This window comes from Fukomys damarensis, unplaced genomic scaffold (assembly GCF_012274545.1).
Source record: "Fukomys damarensis isolate Sample0158 unplaced genomic scaffold, DMR_v1.0_HiC HiC_scaffold_23, whole genome shotgun sequence".
Classification (NCBI taxonomy): Eukaryota; Metazoa; Chordata; class Mammalia; order Rodentia; family Bathyergidae; genus Fukomys; species Fukomys damarensis.
In genome coordinates this window covers 1,949,343-1,966,460 of record NW_022900935.1, presented here as the reverse complement: position 1 = coordinate 1,966,460, position 17,118 = coordinate 1,949,343, and the positions used below count along the sequence as shown (strand labels likewise).

At 50.0% G+C, this 17,118-nt stretch overlaps 1 protein-coding gene across 1 annotated transcript in view; it reads left to right on the top strand.

The window, feature by feature from the left end:
* Window positions 1–16,461, top strand: part of Sdhb (succinate dehydrogenase complex iron sulfur subunit B) — a 23,134-nt gene extending 6,673 nt beyond the window's left edge. The window contains exons 2-8 of the mRNA XM_010614185.3: window positions 5,640–5,767; window positions 8,167–8,252; window positions 10,219–10,355; window positions 10,984–11,100; window positions 13,767–13,868; window positions 14,793–14,915; window positions 16,227–16,461. Coding sequence (XP_010612487.1) covers window positions 5,640–5,767; window positions 8,167–8,252; window positions 10,219–10,355; window positions 10,984–11,100; window positions 13,767–13,868; window positions 14,793–14,915; window positions 16,227–16,304 — 771 coding nt within the window. The 3' untranslated portion in view covers window positions 16,305–16,461. The remainder of the gene's footprint in view (window positions 1–5,639; window positions 5,768–8,166; window positions 8,253–10,218; window positions 10,356–10,983; window positions 11,101–13,766; window positions 13,869–14,792; window positions 14,916–16,226) is intronic.
* The last annotated feature ends 657 nt before the right edge of the window (window positions 16,462–17,118 follow it).

Sequence of the window (17,118 nt, the reverse complement as noted above, 5' to 3'; positions counted from 1 at the left end):
TTTTTTTTTTGCTATGTAGTTCAGGCTGGCCTCAAACTCTCATTGATCCTTCTACCTTAGCCTCCCGGGCCACCATGCCCTGTGCTAAAATACATTTTTAACTTGAAGTAAATTTAGATCAGTTGTTTTGAGGCGGGGAGATGACCCTTGGGATTTATCACCTATAAGATATTCAAGGGCGGGGACTTAATTCAGTGGCACCACACCTGCCTTGCAAGCACAAGTTCCTGAGTTTGATCCCTGGTACAAAAAAATTAAGATGTGATGAACCTTCATTGCTTTTGTCTTACATTATTTATATGACAAGACTTTTAGAAACTATTGCTAAGGGCCAGGGATATAGCTGAGTGGTTCTGCCACCTGCCTCACAAGTGCAAGGTCCCAAGTTCGATCCCCAGTACCAGACAAACAAAATTATTGCTAAATCAATGCTAATGTAAACCTAACCCCTTTTGAAAAATATGCCTGATAAATGTCTTAATAGGGAGGATGTGAGACAGATACTTAAGTTTATTAGAAAGAAATACTGATGTGAAGACAAGTGACCACTATTATAGACAGCTAAGTTAGGTTGAAAGTGTTATAGACACTCAGACGCAACTAGGCCCTCAAGGGGTCACTAGAAAAGACAACTTGTGTGGAAAACAAGAAGTATAATAGGGAACAAAATGTATAACAGATATTGGGAAATGGGAAGAAAACATTTAAATGAGAAAGGAAACGAGGGGGAGGAAGGAAAGAAAAGACAGAAAAGAATAGAAAGAAAAAATGGAAATAAAGCTTTTCTAAATAAGGAAAGGAAGAGGGGTTGAAAGGAAGGGAGGGGAATGGAAAAAAAGAAGCAAGATATATCATTTACAGGTACAAATTCCTGATGGTGAATGCTATCATTATGTATATCTAAAATGTGCCAGTAAAAATAAATTTTTAAAAAATATAAAAACGTACTACACCTGTGGCTAGAGGCGCATCTGTTGAAGGCCAGGCCTCGAGATGGTGCTCAGTTCGGCAGCACATACACTAAAATTGGAAAGACGAGCAGGCCTACATGCTCCCCAAGGGTAAGCAGTAGAGTGAAGGTTATACCGTAGTCGCTATCACCAGGCCCAGTGAAGTCTGGTAGACATCAGTCACCCAAGTGGGTGACCAGGACCTCCTGATCGATCCCTTCCTAAAAAGGTCCTGGTTCTTTCCATGGACATTGCAGTCTTATCATTTGATCATAATTTTGGTTCACGTATCCACCTCATGATTTTGTCCTTGTGATTTTGCTCTGTAAAACTTGCTTTGAGAAGTGGGCTCTTCGGCCACCCACCTTCTCGTGTCTCTGGTGCTGTCTCTCAGATTTTTCCTACTCTTAACCTCCATGGTTCCTTCAAATTCATTCTTGGATTTTAGAGAACAGGAAACTCCACATATCTTAACATCTGCCAAGTTTAGAGTTACATTGTCTCCCCTGTGTCATTTTTCACCAGCCTCAAGTACCTGAGACCAAGTGTGGTGGGGCCTGGTACCTGGTGCCCACAGGCAGCCTGAGTCAGACTTGGAACTGTCGTCCCTGCAGATTCTGCCACTCTGCACGCTGTTTAAAGTCCAGATTAGATAGTGAAAAACTTGGAGGAGGCATATTTTTTTAAGAAGCATATTTTCTCCATTCCCGTAATGGCCTCCCTCAGTCAGGCACATTGGTGCACTCACTCTTGAGAACAGTTTGCCAGTCTCCTGACAACCCGGCCCTTAAATTCCTGGGATTTTGTCCCAGAGACACTTTTACATAGAAGCCTGTCCAGACATGTCCAAACTGGCTTCGTTTCCCATCGCCAAAAACTGAAAACAGCTCTGATGTCCTTCAGCAGTCAAATATGAAACAGACTGGTGGTACCACTCCATGGAATACTACTTAGCCATAAAAAGAAGGTCTGTTATGTATGACTTAATTTGGATGAATCTCCAGAGAATTCAGCTAAATGAGAAAAGTCAAGGCCGAAAGGTCACAACTAGATGGCTGCGTTGATGTCATACTCCTGGTGGTTGCTAGGGGCTGAGCAACAAGGGTGGAAAGCAATGGATGTGGCTCTGCAGGCCCCTGGGGACCCTTGTGATGGCGGTGCAGGTGTTCTTCCTCCTGTAGGAGGGACAGTGTTCTGGCTCTGATGGCCCCTGGGGCGTCTTAAGTAGATCCTCTGGGACCTCATTCTTACACGTGTGTGTGAATCTACAACTATCTGAAAATGAAAAGGTTGATTTTAAGTTGCAAACTGCAGATACATGCAGGGATTTGTGTGGCTCTCAAATATTGAGTGAAAAAAAAGCTGGACACAGAGGCAGGTCTGTATGACAGACCTCAGACCAGTCGTTCCAGGAGGCGCAGACCTGGGTTGAAAAAGCCTTGTCAAGGGGGCTGGGATTTAGCTCAGTGGTTCCGCCACCTTGATCCCGGATGCCAAAAAAAGAAAAAAAGAAAATGCCCTGTTGTGATTGAGCACTGTGTCCTGCCGTGTCAGACTCATCAAGTCACATAGTTAAGGTTGGTGAGTTGTATTTAATGTGTTACACCTTGTTACATCTAACAAAAACAAAAAGGGCGGGGACATTGAGCCAAGTTGGCTGGAGCTAGTGTTTCTGATTATCTTTCCTCTTTTCACTTCTCTTACGTCCCACAAGGTGGCGTTGGCCAAATGTTTATGTCTTATAGAATGGGCTTCCTTGTGCAAAATATTCCCTCTTAGTAACAGTTTTCCTTTTTTTAATGATCGTAGTCAGTTTGGTGATTAGGTAGAACCTGACTTTCATTTTCAGTATTTTGTGGGGGTTTTTTGTTTTTTGTTTTTTGGGTTTTTTTTTGTTTTGTGTTTTCTTGGTACCAGGGATTGAACTTAGGTGCTTGTGAGGCAGGCAGTAGAACCACTGAGCTAAATCCCCCCACTTTTATTTTCTTCTCCCTTTCTAATAGCTAAGAGTCACATTTTTAACTTCAGTTAATCTAGGGTACTTTTTACTATAAAAATAGCTAAGATCATTGTACTTTTTTTTTTTTTTTTTTTTTTTTTTTTTTTGTACTGGGGATTGAACTCAGGACCTTGTGCTTGTGAGGCAGCAGAACCACACTGGCCCTGTGCTTTTTGTAATTAGTTAATCTTTGGAATTTTTACTTTAGCAGTTTGTAAGGGAATTAGCTGGCCTGTAATATGGTCTGCATAAAAACTGATCACTCAATTTATAATCGCTGTTGGTGCTAGTGAGGTTTTCCACTACAGACAATAAAGCCTGGTGTGGTCTCTGCCTTATTTCAACAGCTTACCCAGAGAAGAGCTTCAGGGAGTTAAAATAAGACACATGTAGCAGCACAGCACCAGGTCCTGAGGTCCTGAGTTTGATCCCTGGTTCAAAAAAAAAAGACTTTTTTTTTTCTTTGGCCTGGGGATTGAACTCTGGTCCTTGTGCTTGTGAGGCAGGTACCAGAACCAGTGAGCTAAATCCCCAGCCCAAAGAAAGGACATTTAAAGAAACCACATTTTGCTCTTTCCTTCAACCTTCCCTGAGAGTGGGTTGCACTGCTGTGTGCAAAGGCCTGGTGTGTTGTGCTAGGTGGTGCACGGTATCCCCGGGTTCAGTCCCCTGAGAGGGCTAGGAGTCCTGAGTAACCAGGCTGGGCTGGTGCTGGGAACACGTCCGAGAATCTGGCCTCCCCTCCCTGGCTCTCACCCTCCAGCCCTCATTGTTTGCCTCTTCTTTAAAGCGGAGATTGAGCTGGGAACACAGCTCAGTGGTAGCACACTTCCCCAGCATGTTTGAGGTCCCAGATGCATTCACCAGCGCTCCAAAAAAAATCTATAGTGAATGATGTAATGCAGTGTGGCAGCAACAAATAATCACATTAAAGTAAGGATAAATTTAGTTGAAAACTTTTGCTTGGCTTGGTTTGGTTCTTGGTGCTGAGGTGGAACCGAGTGTGTCGTGTGTAGAAGCAAACTCTCCACCACTGAGCCCGACAGCACACGTAACAGATGTGCTCTTTGGGAGAAGCTCTTGTGGTTGAAGGAGAGAGGGGTCAGGTGCCCACCCACTTCCCCTGATGTGGCCCCAGGACACCTGGTCACTGTGTGACACCCCTGGCAGAGACTGCAAGTTCCGAGAGAGGTAACAGAATCACCACAGAAGGCAGAGAGCAGCTGTGGGCTCCTAACTGTACTTTGCGTTGAGATGTAGTGTTCTTTGTCATGTTTTCTGCCCTAGTGGTTTGTTGTTTTTGTTGTTGTTTAATAGACTTCTGGTTTTTGTGGGGCTGGGGATGAAACCCAGAGCCTTGTGTGTGCTAGACAAGTGCTGTCCCTCGAAGCCACAGCTCCAGTCCGCTCCGCCCTAGCTGTACAGCACCATCACCTTTTTGTGATAAGTGTAATAGCTTCAAATCTGCTTCTCTATCTAGCCTGACACTTCTCCCGTCATAGCCAGTGGTATCTTCCCCTGCCCCAAAAACCTTCAGTCCCCTGATTAAAAATTTTTACTGGCCTAGGGAGGCAGAGGCAGGAGGATCGCTGTGAGTTTGAGACCAGCCTGGGCTACATAGTGAACTCCAGGTCAGTCTCAACGACATAGTGACACCCTGTCCCAAAACACCTTTTTTTTTTTTTAACTGGTTTCTTGTTGCTTTTCAGATAAATCGAAATCACAGCTGGGAAGCCTTTCGCTTCCTCACATCTGTGGTTCTCCATCCTCCCTCTGGTACCTGCCTCCTCACACATGCACCACGCTCCCCTGCAGGCCTTCATACGGGCTGCTCTGTAGCCTAGAATTCTCCTAAGTCCGTGTACTTTAACCTCTTAACATGTGCATCTCCTTTATTCACCCAGAGCTCCCCACACTTTGCCATCAAGCAGGGTGGGTCCTTTTTTTATGTGATGCTAATGACTGAACCCAGAGCCTTCACACCGAGCCATGTCCCAGGGCCCTTTCCCCCACCCTTCAAGGGTGTCCCACATTTGCCCAACTAGGTGTGAACTTGCAGTCTTGCAGTCTTCCTGCCTCAGCCTCCCAGAGTGCTGGGATTATAGGTCGGTGCCACCAAGCTGGCTTTCACTTCAGGATCACTCTATACTTTACTGTGAATATTTAATTCACTACAAAGTTCTGTGAAGACAAAGGTTCTGTTTCTTTTGGGGGCGGGAGGGAGGGTTGTACTAGAGATCGAACTTAGAACCGTGCACTCGCAGGCAGACACAGTGCCACAGAGCTCAATCCTTGGTGATTTTGGGTTTTTTTGGGTTTTTTGTTTTGTTTTGTTTTTGAGACAGGGTCTCTACATGTAGTTCAATCCTTGAGCTCACTGTGTAGCCCAGGCTGGCCTCAAAGTGAAGTGATCCTCCTGCCTCAGCTTCCTGGGTGCTAGGACTTCCCATGTGTGCTATCACACACAGCTTATCTGTTTTACTCAGAGCTGTTGTGGCCACTAGTACCATGTCCGGCGTCTCATAGGTGCCCAGTATCTGTTGGATATTAGATGACTGCCTTTCCCAAGAAGAATCGTAATGTGTGGGTTATATTTGGTAGTATATGCTACTGTGCCAATTAAATGCAAAGAATTGTCTTGTATTTTTAATTTTCCTTTTCCTTTTTGTAAACTTTCAAAAAAATTTCAGGCCTGCCGAGGGGCCCAGACAGCTGCAGACAGAGCTCCCCGAATCAAGAAATTTGCCATCTACCGATGGGACCCAGACAAGACTGGAGATAAACCTCGGATGCAGACATATGAAATTGATCTAAATAAGTGAGTATCTGTGTCAGCCAGGTGCTGAATAAAGGAAGGAGATGGATTTTTGTCTTTGTGCAGCTGAGGATTGAACCCAGGGTCTCGAATGTGCTGTGTGCTACCACCTAGCTGCATACTCAGCTCAAAACAGAGCTCTTGATTTTCTTTGGTGTCAGGCTTTCCATATCCTCAGGAGGCTTCAATATTTGAGATCATCTTGTAGCTCTGAAATCTATTTACTTTATCCAGAAAGATAAACACCAAGAAAAATAACCTTTGCAAAATTCTTTTTCTTCTCCCAAACTAAAATTCCTCTGTCTGTTACTCTGTGTGTGTGTGTGTGTGTGTGTGTGTGTGTGTGTGTGTGTGTGTTTTGCTGGAGATTAAACCCAGGGTCTTTACACTGAGCAGTGTCATCCGTGGCCCTTTTTTTAATTTTGAGACAGTCTCACTAAATTACCCCAGCTGGGCTAAAACTTCCTACCTCAGCCTCAGTGATCCTGAGCTCAAGGATCACAGACATGTGCCACCACACCCAGCTCCAAATGCTTATATTAGAAAAGCAAGCTAAGATTTCACCGTAAGAAAAAAGAAAAGTAGCCAGATGTGGTACACAAGTCTGTATCTCAGCATTTGGGAGGAAGATCACCATGAATTTGAGGACAACCTTGGTCACGTAGTGAATTCAAGATGAGCCTGAAATACGTGGGAAGATCCTGTCTAAAAAAATACCAAAAAGAAAAGGAAAGTAGAAAAGGGCTGTGGGTGTAGCTCAGTGATAGCACACACGTTTAGCATGGGAAAGCTCTGGATTTCATCCCTAGCACCACAAAACAAAAAAAGAAGAGGAGAAGTCCTGGGGATGTGGCTCAGTGGCACCACACTTGCCTCCCAAGCACAACGTCCTGAGTTCGATCCCAGGTAGCAAAAAATAATAATAATAACAATTAGGAAAAAAAAGAAGAAAACCCAGAGTAAGAACAAAAGTCACCAGTAGAGCACCCCTAGGTTTAATCTCCAGTACTGCAAAAAAGAAAGTCAGTCAGAAGACAAACAGTAAAGGAAATGAACAAAACAGGAGGGCAGGGGCATGTGCCCTGCAGTCCCAGCTGAGGCAGAGCGCTCTTGAGCCCAGTAATACGAAGCCAGGCTGGGTGACATGGAGACACCGCCATCTTAAAAACAAAAGTAGAAGTGGGGTCTGGGGATGTAGCTCAGTGGAAGACTGCTTGCCTGGCATGCGCCAGCCCCTGTATCCCATCCCCAGCAAAAGACCCAATCATAATAAAGCTATTTCCGGAAGCATCAATAAAACTGATAACTCCTGGGCAGAATGGTCAGAAAGAGAAGGCTGAGAGTTTATAGCTGAGTGGTAGAATGATGGCCTACTGTGAATCAGGCCCTGGGTTCAAGTCCCAGCTCACAAATACCAACGTCAAGACAGAAAGGAGTGCAGGGAGTGCTGGCACGTGTCTGTAATCCCATCACTCTGGGAGGCTGAGGCAGGAGGATTGTAGGTTCCAGCCCAGCCTGGGAAACTGAGCGAGACCCTGTCTCAAAATAAAAAAATAAAGCGCTAGGGATATAGCTCAGCATGAAGCCCCAGGTTCCGTTTCCAGGGCCGTCCTTATAGATCCTGGGGATACTAAGAGATGATGATCGGCTGGTACGATGACACACCTGAGCGCAGAGGCGGGAGTGTCATGGGTTCTTCAGGGCCAGCCTGGCTACATGGCAAGACCTGTTTCCAGAAAAATAATTGTGAATTACTTTATGGTGAACAGTTCTGAGGAGATGAGCTGATACCTTGAAAAAAAATGCAACTTCTATCTGATAGAAGCCACCAGGTTACTCGGTCACCTGGGCCAGGGCACTATAGGTGATTCCTTATCTATTTTCTGACCACGTTTTTGTACACATTATGAATGTGTATTTTGTATTATGTATTATGAGTCAGTTTTTGGTTTTGGGTTTTTTTGTTGGTACCGGGGATCAAACTCAGGTCCTTACACTTGTGAAGCAGGTGGCAGAACCACTGAGCTAAATCTCCCGCCCTATGAGTATATATTTTCTGAATCCTAATAATAAAATTGTAATCTGAGAGAAGTTATTTGAGAAAACTTTGCAAGGTTTAGAGGAAACAAAAAAGCCCCCGCCAGTTGTGGAAGTTGCTTCCTCGTGTCCTTACTCCCCCTTCTTTAGCTTTGTGTTTCCTGGAAATCTGTGTATTGTCATCAAAATAGAACTGTGCAGTATTTAAAATTTGTAAAAATGCGCAAAACAAAACTATAGAAAAGATGCTGATTGCGATCTGAGACGGCCCAGCGGCCGTGTGTTCGGAGGACGCCGGTCGCAGTCGTGCGGTGATAAAGCAGGCAGAGAACTGCCGTGAGTACAGCCGAGCTCTCCCTGGTCAGATGTGGTCCCATGGTGCTGGACGCGCTCATCAAGATCAAGAACGAGATGGACGCCACCCTGACCTTCCGGAGGTCCTGCAGAGAAGGTGAGCTGCGTTCCCGAGTGGCCCTGCTGCCCAGTGCCCTTCTTTTTCTTGGGCAAACGCGTCTGAAATTTGAATCGATTCTGAGTCTGTTTCCCTCCCGGGGCTCTGTGTCAGCGCGGTCACTGCCCCGGCCTCCCCGTCTGCTCTTCACGCCTCGGGGACAGCAGGGAGGTGCTGGCTGATGGCTGTGCGCACCTACGCTCATCTCACGCAGTCCCGCAGTGCGTGCGCAAAGGAAATGCGCTCTCCACTGTCGGAGCTGCGCCCACCGTGTGGCAACTGGTGCTGCTGGTGCCGTCCGAGCTGCTGAGACTGTGCAGACCGGCATTTCCCACTTAATAGCTGTGCATTTCTTTTACCCATTAGAAAGCGTAATTACTAGTGATAGCATAACGGGGTACAGAGGATTTTTCAGTATGAATTAAGTTGAAACTGAGTGGATTTAAGGAAAACTCGAGTGGTTTCCTTATGTGGCAAAAATCTCACACAGTGCCCTGAAGACTGCCTGGCCTAAGGGCCAGGGAGCCAGCTGGGAGCTGGGTTCTGTCCTGTGCCCTTCAGTTGAGATTCCTAGGTGCTGTTAGGATTCCTCTCGATGTGCAGATGCGGATGTGGAAGCCCAGGGCGGGAAGAGGGACTCTGTAAGGACTCACGGGAGGTGAGTGGGGAGCCAGGAGCCAGCCGGAGCTGCCAGACCCCAGGGCTGCCTTCTGCTCATGGAAGGGGAAGTCCCTGCAAAGACAGGGATGGGCGGCTTGGTGCCCAGGGGCCCTGACTAACTTTCTTCCTGAAAAGGAAAAGCCAGTGGCATTGTCTCCGGAAGTCGTCCAGGCTGAGAGAATCCTTGTTTCGGGGTCCCTGGGTCAGCACCTCATTTTTGTTGGCTTTGCTTTTCTTTGCTTTAACTTTAGTTCATGCTTCCCCTCCTGGGAAAGTCTGTGCTCGGTCAGCTTCAGTGGGGTGCACAGCCCAGGGGACCGTGTGCTTTGTGGACGCGCAGACTAAGAGCCGTCTCTTGGTGCTGTGTCCCAGCCCCACCTTCAGATCACGGGGACAGCGTACCTGTAGAGCGACACCAGGCCCGGACGGGGAGCCGTGATGCCGGTCAGTCAGGGCAGAGAGGCCGTGTGGTACAGCGTACTGGTCACCGGAATACTTTTTTAATTCCTCTCTTAATTCTTCATTCATTCCCCAGAACTAGAGGCCTAGAAAACTTTGTCCCTGACCCATACAGTGTGGATGTGACAGGTGGTCTCACTAGGTGACCAGCAGTGGGGACACAAAAACAAGATGTAAGAGGATCTTCATTACCTAGGTGGACTTTTTTTTTTTTTTGTACCAGGGATCGAACTTGGGCCCTTGCACTTGCGGGGCAGGCAGCGGAACCACTGAGCCCAATCCCCGGCCTTAGGTGGCCTTTTTGGAAGGGGATGTGTGAGGAGCCTGCAGTCAGCTGATTGAACCTTTTTTTAATGTGTTTTTTATTAGTGTATACGAATTTTCTAAAGTACTGGCTTTCACTGTAGCATTTTCATACCTGTTTTGACCGTATCCATCCTCCCTGCTACCTACATCCCCTCTCCCCTCTCTCACGCATCTGTTAGAATTTGAGTTCGGTAACAGTACTTTTAACAGAGGAAGGCCACTTCCTCTCTCCGCACACGTGACTGGCTTGGAGCCAGAAGTGGTACGGGAAGTCCCCGGGGTCAGCAGTGCCTCAGCTGCCTCTGACCTACACAGCCACCCTCAGCATGTGTGGCCTCTCACCTCCTGGTTGCTTCATGGTCACAGAATGGTTTGCAGAGCTCCAGCCGTTAGGTAGATCTCCGTTCTAGGCAGGGAGGAAGAGCAACGCGTGTTGCACGTTAGTGCTGCTCCTGATGGTAGAGCAGCCCCCGCCCAGGAGAGGCTTTGGGCAGAGGTAGACTGAGCACAGCTGAGGTGTGAGGCCGGGTCTGTCCCGCAGGTATCTGTGGCTCGTGCGCAATGAACATCAATGGAGGCAACACTCTGGCCTGCACACGCAGGATCGATACCAACCTCGGCAAAGTCTCCAAAATCTACCCCCTGCCGCACATGTACGTGATCAAGGACCTCGTTCCCGTGAGTGTCTGCATCTCTGTTGGGCACGCGGGGGCCGGGCCTGGTGTGCTCCTGCGGGCGGGCCGTCCTTGAGGGGTGACAGCTCCCTTGTCGGAGGAGGAGCCCCGGGACTGGGAGGGCCGTCTGGCTCTGCTGTGGCTCAGTTAACTGACCGTTTCAGGGAAACCTCCAGGTTTCGGGCCAGACGGCCTTGTGGGTTTAACTATAGAATGTGAGTGGCAGAGATCCTGGCCGCTCGTCTCGGAATAACCAAGCATAGACTTTTAGAGTTGAAAGAGTTGACAAAATGAAGAACTTGCCCATAAATAACTACAGTGAATTCGGGGGGAAATGCCTCTGGGGAAAGAACAGTTGCTGGAGTTTTACTCTAATTTCCCCTCCCTGTGTCTCGATGCCCTCGCTGACCTGGTGTTTTCGGGGTGAGGCGGGAGGAAGGCCTGGAATTGTGAAGCTCTCAGGTGGGTGAGGGAGACTTTAACCGTGCTGACGTCGTGACCATCGTCTCCTTTTGCAGTGCTTGTGTCCGTTCATGCACAGGAGTCTGACTTCCGTGTGTCACAGGGCAGGGAAGCTGAGAGGCAGTGGTGGAACCTGATCCTTTTCTTCCTTCTCCTCTTTCTAACCTCAGGATTTGAACAACTTCTATGCCCAGTACAAATCCATTGAGCCCTATTTGAAGAAGAAGGACGAGTCCAAGGAAGGCAAGCAGCAGTATCTGCAATCCATAGAAGACCGCGAGAAACTGGTCATTACCTCCCACCCTGTCGGGCTCGAGTGTTTGCTGGGAGGACGGCTTGGTGGGGAGCGGACTGCTTGGTGTCTCTGGGACAGGAACTCCAAAGAGTGTCTGGCGCGAGGGTTGCACACCCTCCTCTCCGGCCCACCGGGCAGCATGCGCTCAGGAAGGCCGGAGTGGACCAGTGGGCCGGCCACTCACGCCCTGCGAAGGGGCAGGCTATGGCCGCCTGCCAGACACGCGTCTTTTTCAGAAGAAGCCGGATCTGAGTTACCTGGTCTTTAGAAGTTGACAGTGAAAGCAGAGCTGTCCTCTTACAACAGGGGAATAACCCTTAGAGATGGCCGTGTGTACCCTTAACTGCCACCACCAAGTCACAGATGGGATGTGTTAGATTTCCCTCGAGGTCCGGGCCTGGTTTTCAGTTCTGTTTGCCTAACAGGATGAAGCTAGAGTCTTGCTGTCCTTACACTGCCTCTAGTGATTGGAGTGTGGATTGCCACCTGCCTTCTGACCCTCTTGGAGTTGCTATTCCTGTACAGTCTATAATTGGGGCGCAGGGAGGGGAGCATCCTGGGATTAAACCCAGGCCCTTAACACTGAGCTACATCTCCTGCCTCTTTGAATTATTTAGGGTCTCACTGAGTAGCTCAGGCTGAAATTAAATTTGGCAATTCCTTGCCTCAGCCTCCCAGAGTACCGGGATTATGGGTATAGCCACCATGCACCACTTCTGTAACTACATTTGTTTGTTTGTTGAGGCAGGGTCTTATTTTGTAGTTCAGGCCGGCCTTGAACTCACTGTGTAGCCCAAACTGGCCTTGAACTCACAAAGATCCTCGTGCCTCAGCCTCCAGGCATGCATTCTCTTAACTTTTTATGGGGAAGAGGAAAGGAGGGTAACTCAAGAACTAGAATTTATGCACACAACTAGTGCATACCATGTGCCAGAGCCTGAGGCTCCAGAGAATAAGGCCCTTTCCCTGAGGTGGTCCTGACAGGAGAGGCATTCACAAAAGCCCCCTCACAAGTACAAAGTGGGAGGAAGGTTCCACCTGGGCACCAGGAGGCCGGACACAGCTTTAGCCTCTGCATCCACACAGCTGTGCTTGTCTCAGAAACAAAAGAAAAGTTAAGGAGCATCCCAGAATCTCCCCATGGAGAGGGTGAGGGCCAGGGCAGCAGTCCGGTTGTGAGATTACTAAGAGCTCCTCACCATCGGGACATACCTGTGTCCCCCTGTTGTTTCCAGCTCCCACAGAGTCTGGTGGGGCTGCCCCAACCCAACCAGTCCTCACAATGAAAACCAGGCCCCTCAGCTCCCAGTTTCTGAGGAGCCCCTTGGGGTGTTGTCGAAAGGAATGAAAGCACCTGGGTATTTTCTAAGTAATAGAAATTCACTCATTTAAATCCATAGATTAATATGCTTCATTTGTACTTAATAAGAAAAATACAGGCCAGGCGTGGTGGCACACGCCTGTAATCTCAGCACTCAGGAGGCTGAGGCAGGGGGATCGTTGTGAGTTCAAGACCAGCCTGGGCTAAATAGTGAGTTCCAGGTCAGTCTCAACTACATAGTGAGACCCTGTCTCAAAAAAAAAAAAAAACCAAGTTTTTTTTTTTTTTTATAAAAAAAAAAAAAAACCAAGTTTTTTTTTTTTTTTATAAAAAAAAAAAAAAAAAAAAATACAGAAACTACTTTTTTTTTTTCTCTTTGGGGGGTTTGAGACAGGATTTCACTGTGTAGCCCAGGCTGGCCTCAAACTTAAGGCAATCTCCTGCCTCAGCCTCCTGAGTGCTGAAATTATAGGAGTTACACATCATGCCCAGCGTCCTGTATCAGCATTAATTTACACTATGCTTTCTACTACTCTAGTCCTGTGCCAAGCACTATCAAAGCATTCCACTATTGATGAACCGTGAGATAGTTTCCAGTTTCTTATTGTACACTAGGATAGCTGAATACTTTAGTCTTTAAGTCCTGCCCCAGAAATTCTGATTCACACCCTGCACAGGTTTTTCTGAGTGGACTCAGAACTCAAGCATAGCTAAAGGCCATCTCTGTGACCTAAGCTTTTCAGACCAGTTGGGCTGGTCTGCACTCCCTTCCGCCACCACAGACGGCAGTGCGCCCCTCTGGTGTCTGCGTTTCGTCTGTCGTCTCCCGAGCAGAGCAGGTGTAGTGGCACAGGTGTGTGGTGTGAGAGGCAGAGGGGCAGGTCAGGCCCCGGGACCCACCCCACCGCGCCTGTGGCTGTGCTGATGGGTCGGGCAGTATGTGCAGCCCAGGTACAGTCGGGAGTGGCTTTTCCTAGGGTGACGTTAGCCTCCTGTTGAAACCCCAGGGTGGGAGCTGGTGTCGATTCCAGAGAGCCTTTTGACTTCTGCACTTTGACTGTATGTGCGGGGAGAAGCTTCGTGCCTTTGTTTTGTTGTAGGTGAGGGGTTATTTTGTTAAAGGGCAGATATACTGTACTTGGACCTAAGACCCCTGGGCTCTAGTCCAGCAAGTGTTTACGTTTAATTACACGGTCTTTTTTATGACTCTACTCAGTCTCTGTAAACAGCTTCTTGGATCTGCCAAGAACACTTCCATGTGTAGCCCCGGCTCCCCTCTGATCCGTGGAGGCCCCGAGGTGTCTTCCCTCCCCGCCCTGACCCCATCTCACCTGCAGGATGGGCTGTATGAGTGCATCCTCTGTGCCTGCTGCAGCACCAGCTGCCCCAGCTACTGGTGGAACGGAGACAAGTACCTGGGGCCCGCGGTCCTCATGCAGGTGAGACACCGCGCCACATGAGCCCTTGCGGCCCGGGGGCCTTGAAAGCACAGACACCCGGGAGGACAGCGGCTTGTCGGGGTGGGTGCTGTCCTCTGGTTGTGTTGGGTTCATTAGCTTTTAGGAAACCTGAGCCTGGGTTGCAGGGTGGGCGTGGTGCCCTGCTGCGGGCAGGACGCCTATTCCCGGGCAGCCAAGTGTGGGCACTGCCCGGCTGTGCGGTGGGAAGGCGCCGGGGTAGGGCTGCTCAGAGAGAGAGTGGCGCTGGTTGCCATCGCCTGTCTCGTGTGTACGCATTGCTGTCTTTGTCCCCCGAAAGGTCGTGCTGTTTAGATTTGTGGTCAATGCTTTTCAGACTCCAAAGCAACTCAAAGATAACTCCACGTTTCTCATTTTCCCATAAAAAGAGAAGTTGCATGGCCACAAGAGTAATATCGATTCCCGACCACAAGCGCTTACCCTGTCTCACCCTGGGCAGAGGGGTCTCCCCGGGACAGTCCTGGAGTGGCCAGGGTCAGGTGGCTGGCGATCTCAGGCCTCTGGAGCGGGGACACCCAGCGAAGAGGCAGTGAGCAGGACAACCCTTGTCGCCAGGCAGGTCCATTAAGTCACTGGTTTACTCTGCAGCAGTGCAGGGCTGTGAGGACACGCAGAACGTGTGGCACTCTTCCTGCCTTTGCTAATTATAAGCTGTTTGGAAGCTGTTGGGCAACATGAACCCTTTAGGAGCTGACCCCTAGTGCCTGATTAAGCACCGAGGTACAAGTGCAGCGAGGATCCGAGGCTCGGGATCGGTGAGCGGTCCTATGAAGCGTTAGCAGTCGCTTGAAAGAGGGTCGGGGTGAGGGTACAGAGATGAGGCTTTGGGGGAAGTGGGTCCCTTCTGTTACGGCGCAGCCCAGCTCACAGGCCCCTGGCTTCCAGGCCTACCGCTGGATGATCGACTCCAGGGATGACTTCACAGAGGAGCGCCTGGCCAAGCTGCAGGACCCGTTCTCGCTGTACCGCTGCCACACCATCATGAACTGCACACAGACCTGCCCCAAGGTAGGCGGGCTGGGCTGCCGGGCCTTGGAGAGAGCCCACCTGGCCACCGCAGATGGAGAGGGGCCAGAGCGTGCCTGCTGTCTCGGGGAGCTTGGAGCTAGTATGGCTAAGTCATGGGCTCCTCAGGCCCCCGGGGCAGGCTTTACTTGTGGGGACCCGGGGGGCTTTGGGGAATGCGTGAGCTGGACCCTGCGGTCAGCCTGTCTCCGCAAGGACTGAAGGTGAGAGTCATCAGAGACAGCTGAGGGCAGGCAGCCAGCCCATCCCTTCCTGCACCTGGACCTCTTCTGAGACTCAGAGCCCCTGCTCCTCCTCACACTTGCCGCTGCTCCCCAGGCCTCAGCGGAGGCCCCATCTGTCCTGGCACCATCCTGTCAGAGACAGCGGCAGCGGTGCACCTGACCCTGGTCCGTGTCACACTCGGTTCTCAGCACAGCTGCCCTGTGATCAGCGAACGCCAAAGTGAGGCTGGAGACAAGCGCAGCAGTCTGAAATCGGAGGCCGAGCTGGCCTGGAAACTGCTGTGCTCCCGGCAGCCCCACCCCTCGGGCCGGTGTCGTGTCTGGGCTGTGACGTTCTGTGGCTGGCACCTTCGAGTCAGGCCCTGTACCTGTGAACTCAGGCAGAAGTGCCCGGCGTGGGCATTGTGTGCTGCAACGTGTCTGTGGCCTCTCCTGCCTGCCTCGTGTCAGGTTCATCTGTACCCTCACCTCATAGGTGCTGGGAATCATGGGCATCTCTCTCAAGATCTTCTTTCCTTCCTCTTTCTCTTTAGCATCAGGGTTAGAGCTACCTGAACACAGGAGGGCCCTCCCTGACTCCTAAGTCCTTATGTCTCTCAGACACATACTTGCTGGTCTCCCTCCAACTCCTGCAAAGCTGGCATCCTCTGGGGTGCACCCAGGCAGGCTCGACAGCACACACAAGGCCTGGGTGGCGGTGCCGTCTCTGGAGACCCCCAAGGCCGTCTCCTCCACGTGGCTGCTGCCTCACTGAGTGGAGGTCGCCTCAAAACCTAGAGCTGTCTGGCTGATGGGCATTGGCTGACACCACCCTGCCATCCAAGCAGTCGGGGATCGGACCATGCCCTGGGCTCATCTGCCCGCCTGCCTGCCTGCTGGCCGAGGAGCCGCCCCAGGTGGAATTCACAGCAGTCCCCAGCCAGGGAGCGCTGGCCATGTTTAAGTGTCTCCCGGGTCCTGAGGGCCTGTGTCTGTTCACCTGCCTTGCCGCGGAACAGCCAGGGGTCTCCAGGCCTCCCCGCCTCCCTTCCATAACCAGTTGGCAATGGTTCTCTTCTCTCTCTTCAAGGGTCTGAATCCAGGCAAAGCAATTGCTGAAATCAAGAAAATGATGGCGACCTACAAGGAGAAGAGAGCTGTGGTTTAACATCCCCTGCTAGGCATGGCTTAGGACCAGCTCAGAGCTGGATGTAATTTATGTCTCGTTGGGATTCCTTGCAAGGTCTTGATTTTCCATGAACATTTCATGTAAAATAAACATTTCAAGAAATAAATAAACGTTACTTCATTAACAAAAGCAAGCCAAGCCTGTTCCTCGTCTGTGCTGCGCCCCCTTGTGCCTGGGCGGGTGCCTTTGGTGGGTGCTGACCCAGTTCACCCCTGACTGCGCCCCTCACTTTGAGCGAGCTCCTCCCCTGCTTCTTCTCAGACTGCCCATCTGTGAGCTGGGAGTCACAGCCGCACCCTCCTTGTCCATGTGGCAGCTACCCGGCCCTTAAGCTGAGCACCAGGAAGCGGTGGCGGTGGGGGTACACAGTCTCCCATCCTGGTCTCTGCCCGAAGCAGTGACTCGGACCAGCTGTGGACCAGCCGATCCGAAGATGACCTTGAAGGACTGCAGTCACGGCTCCGAAGCCGCTTACATGAGCAGGACAGTCACTGGAGGGACAGACATGTGCATGTGATGCAGAGTAAGCCGGGTACGCCTTCCAGACAGCCGAAGCTGTCATTCCCTGTGGACACTTCTGTTTCCTTCTGGTGTTTGTTAGTACAGATATATGACAGATGCCTTATAAAACTTCCTTCAAAAATAAAGTACAGTGCTCCAGCATGGTGGCACACACCTGTAATACCAGCATTCGGGAGGCTGAGGCAGGAGGATCGCTGCAAGTTCGAGACCAGCCTGGGCTACACAGTGAGTTCCAAAGCAGTCTGAGTATATAGTGAGACCCTGTCTCAAA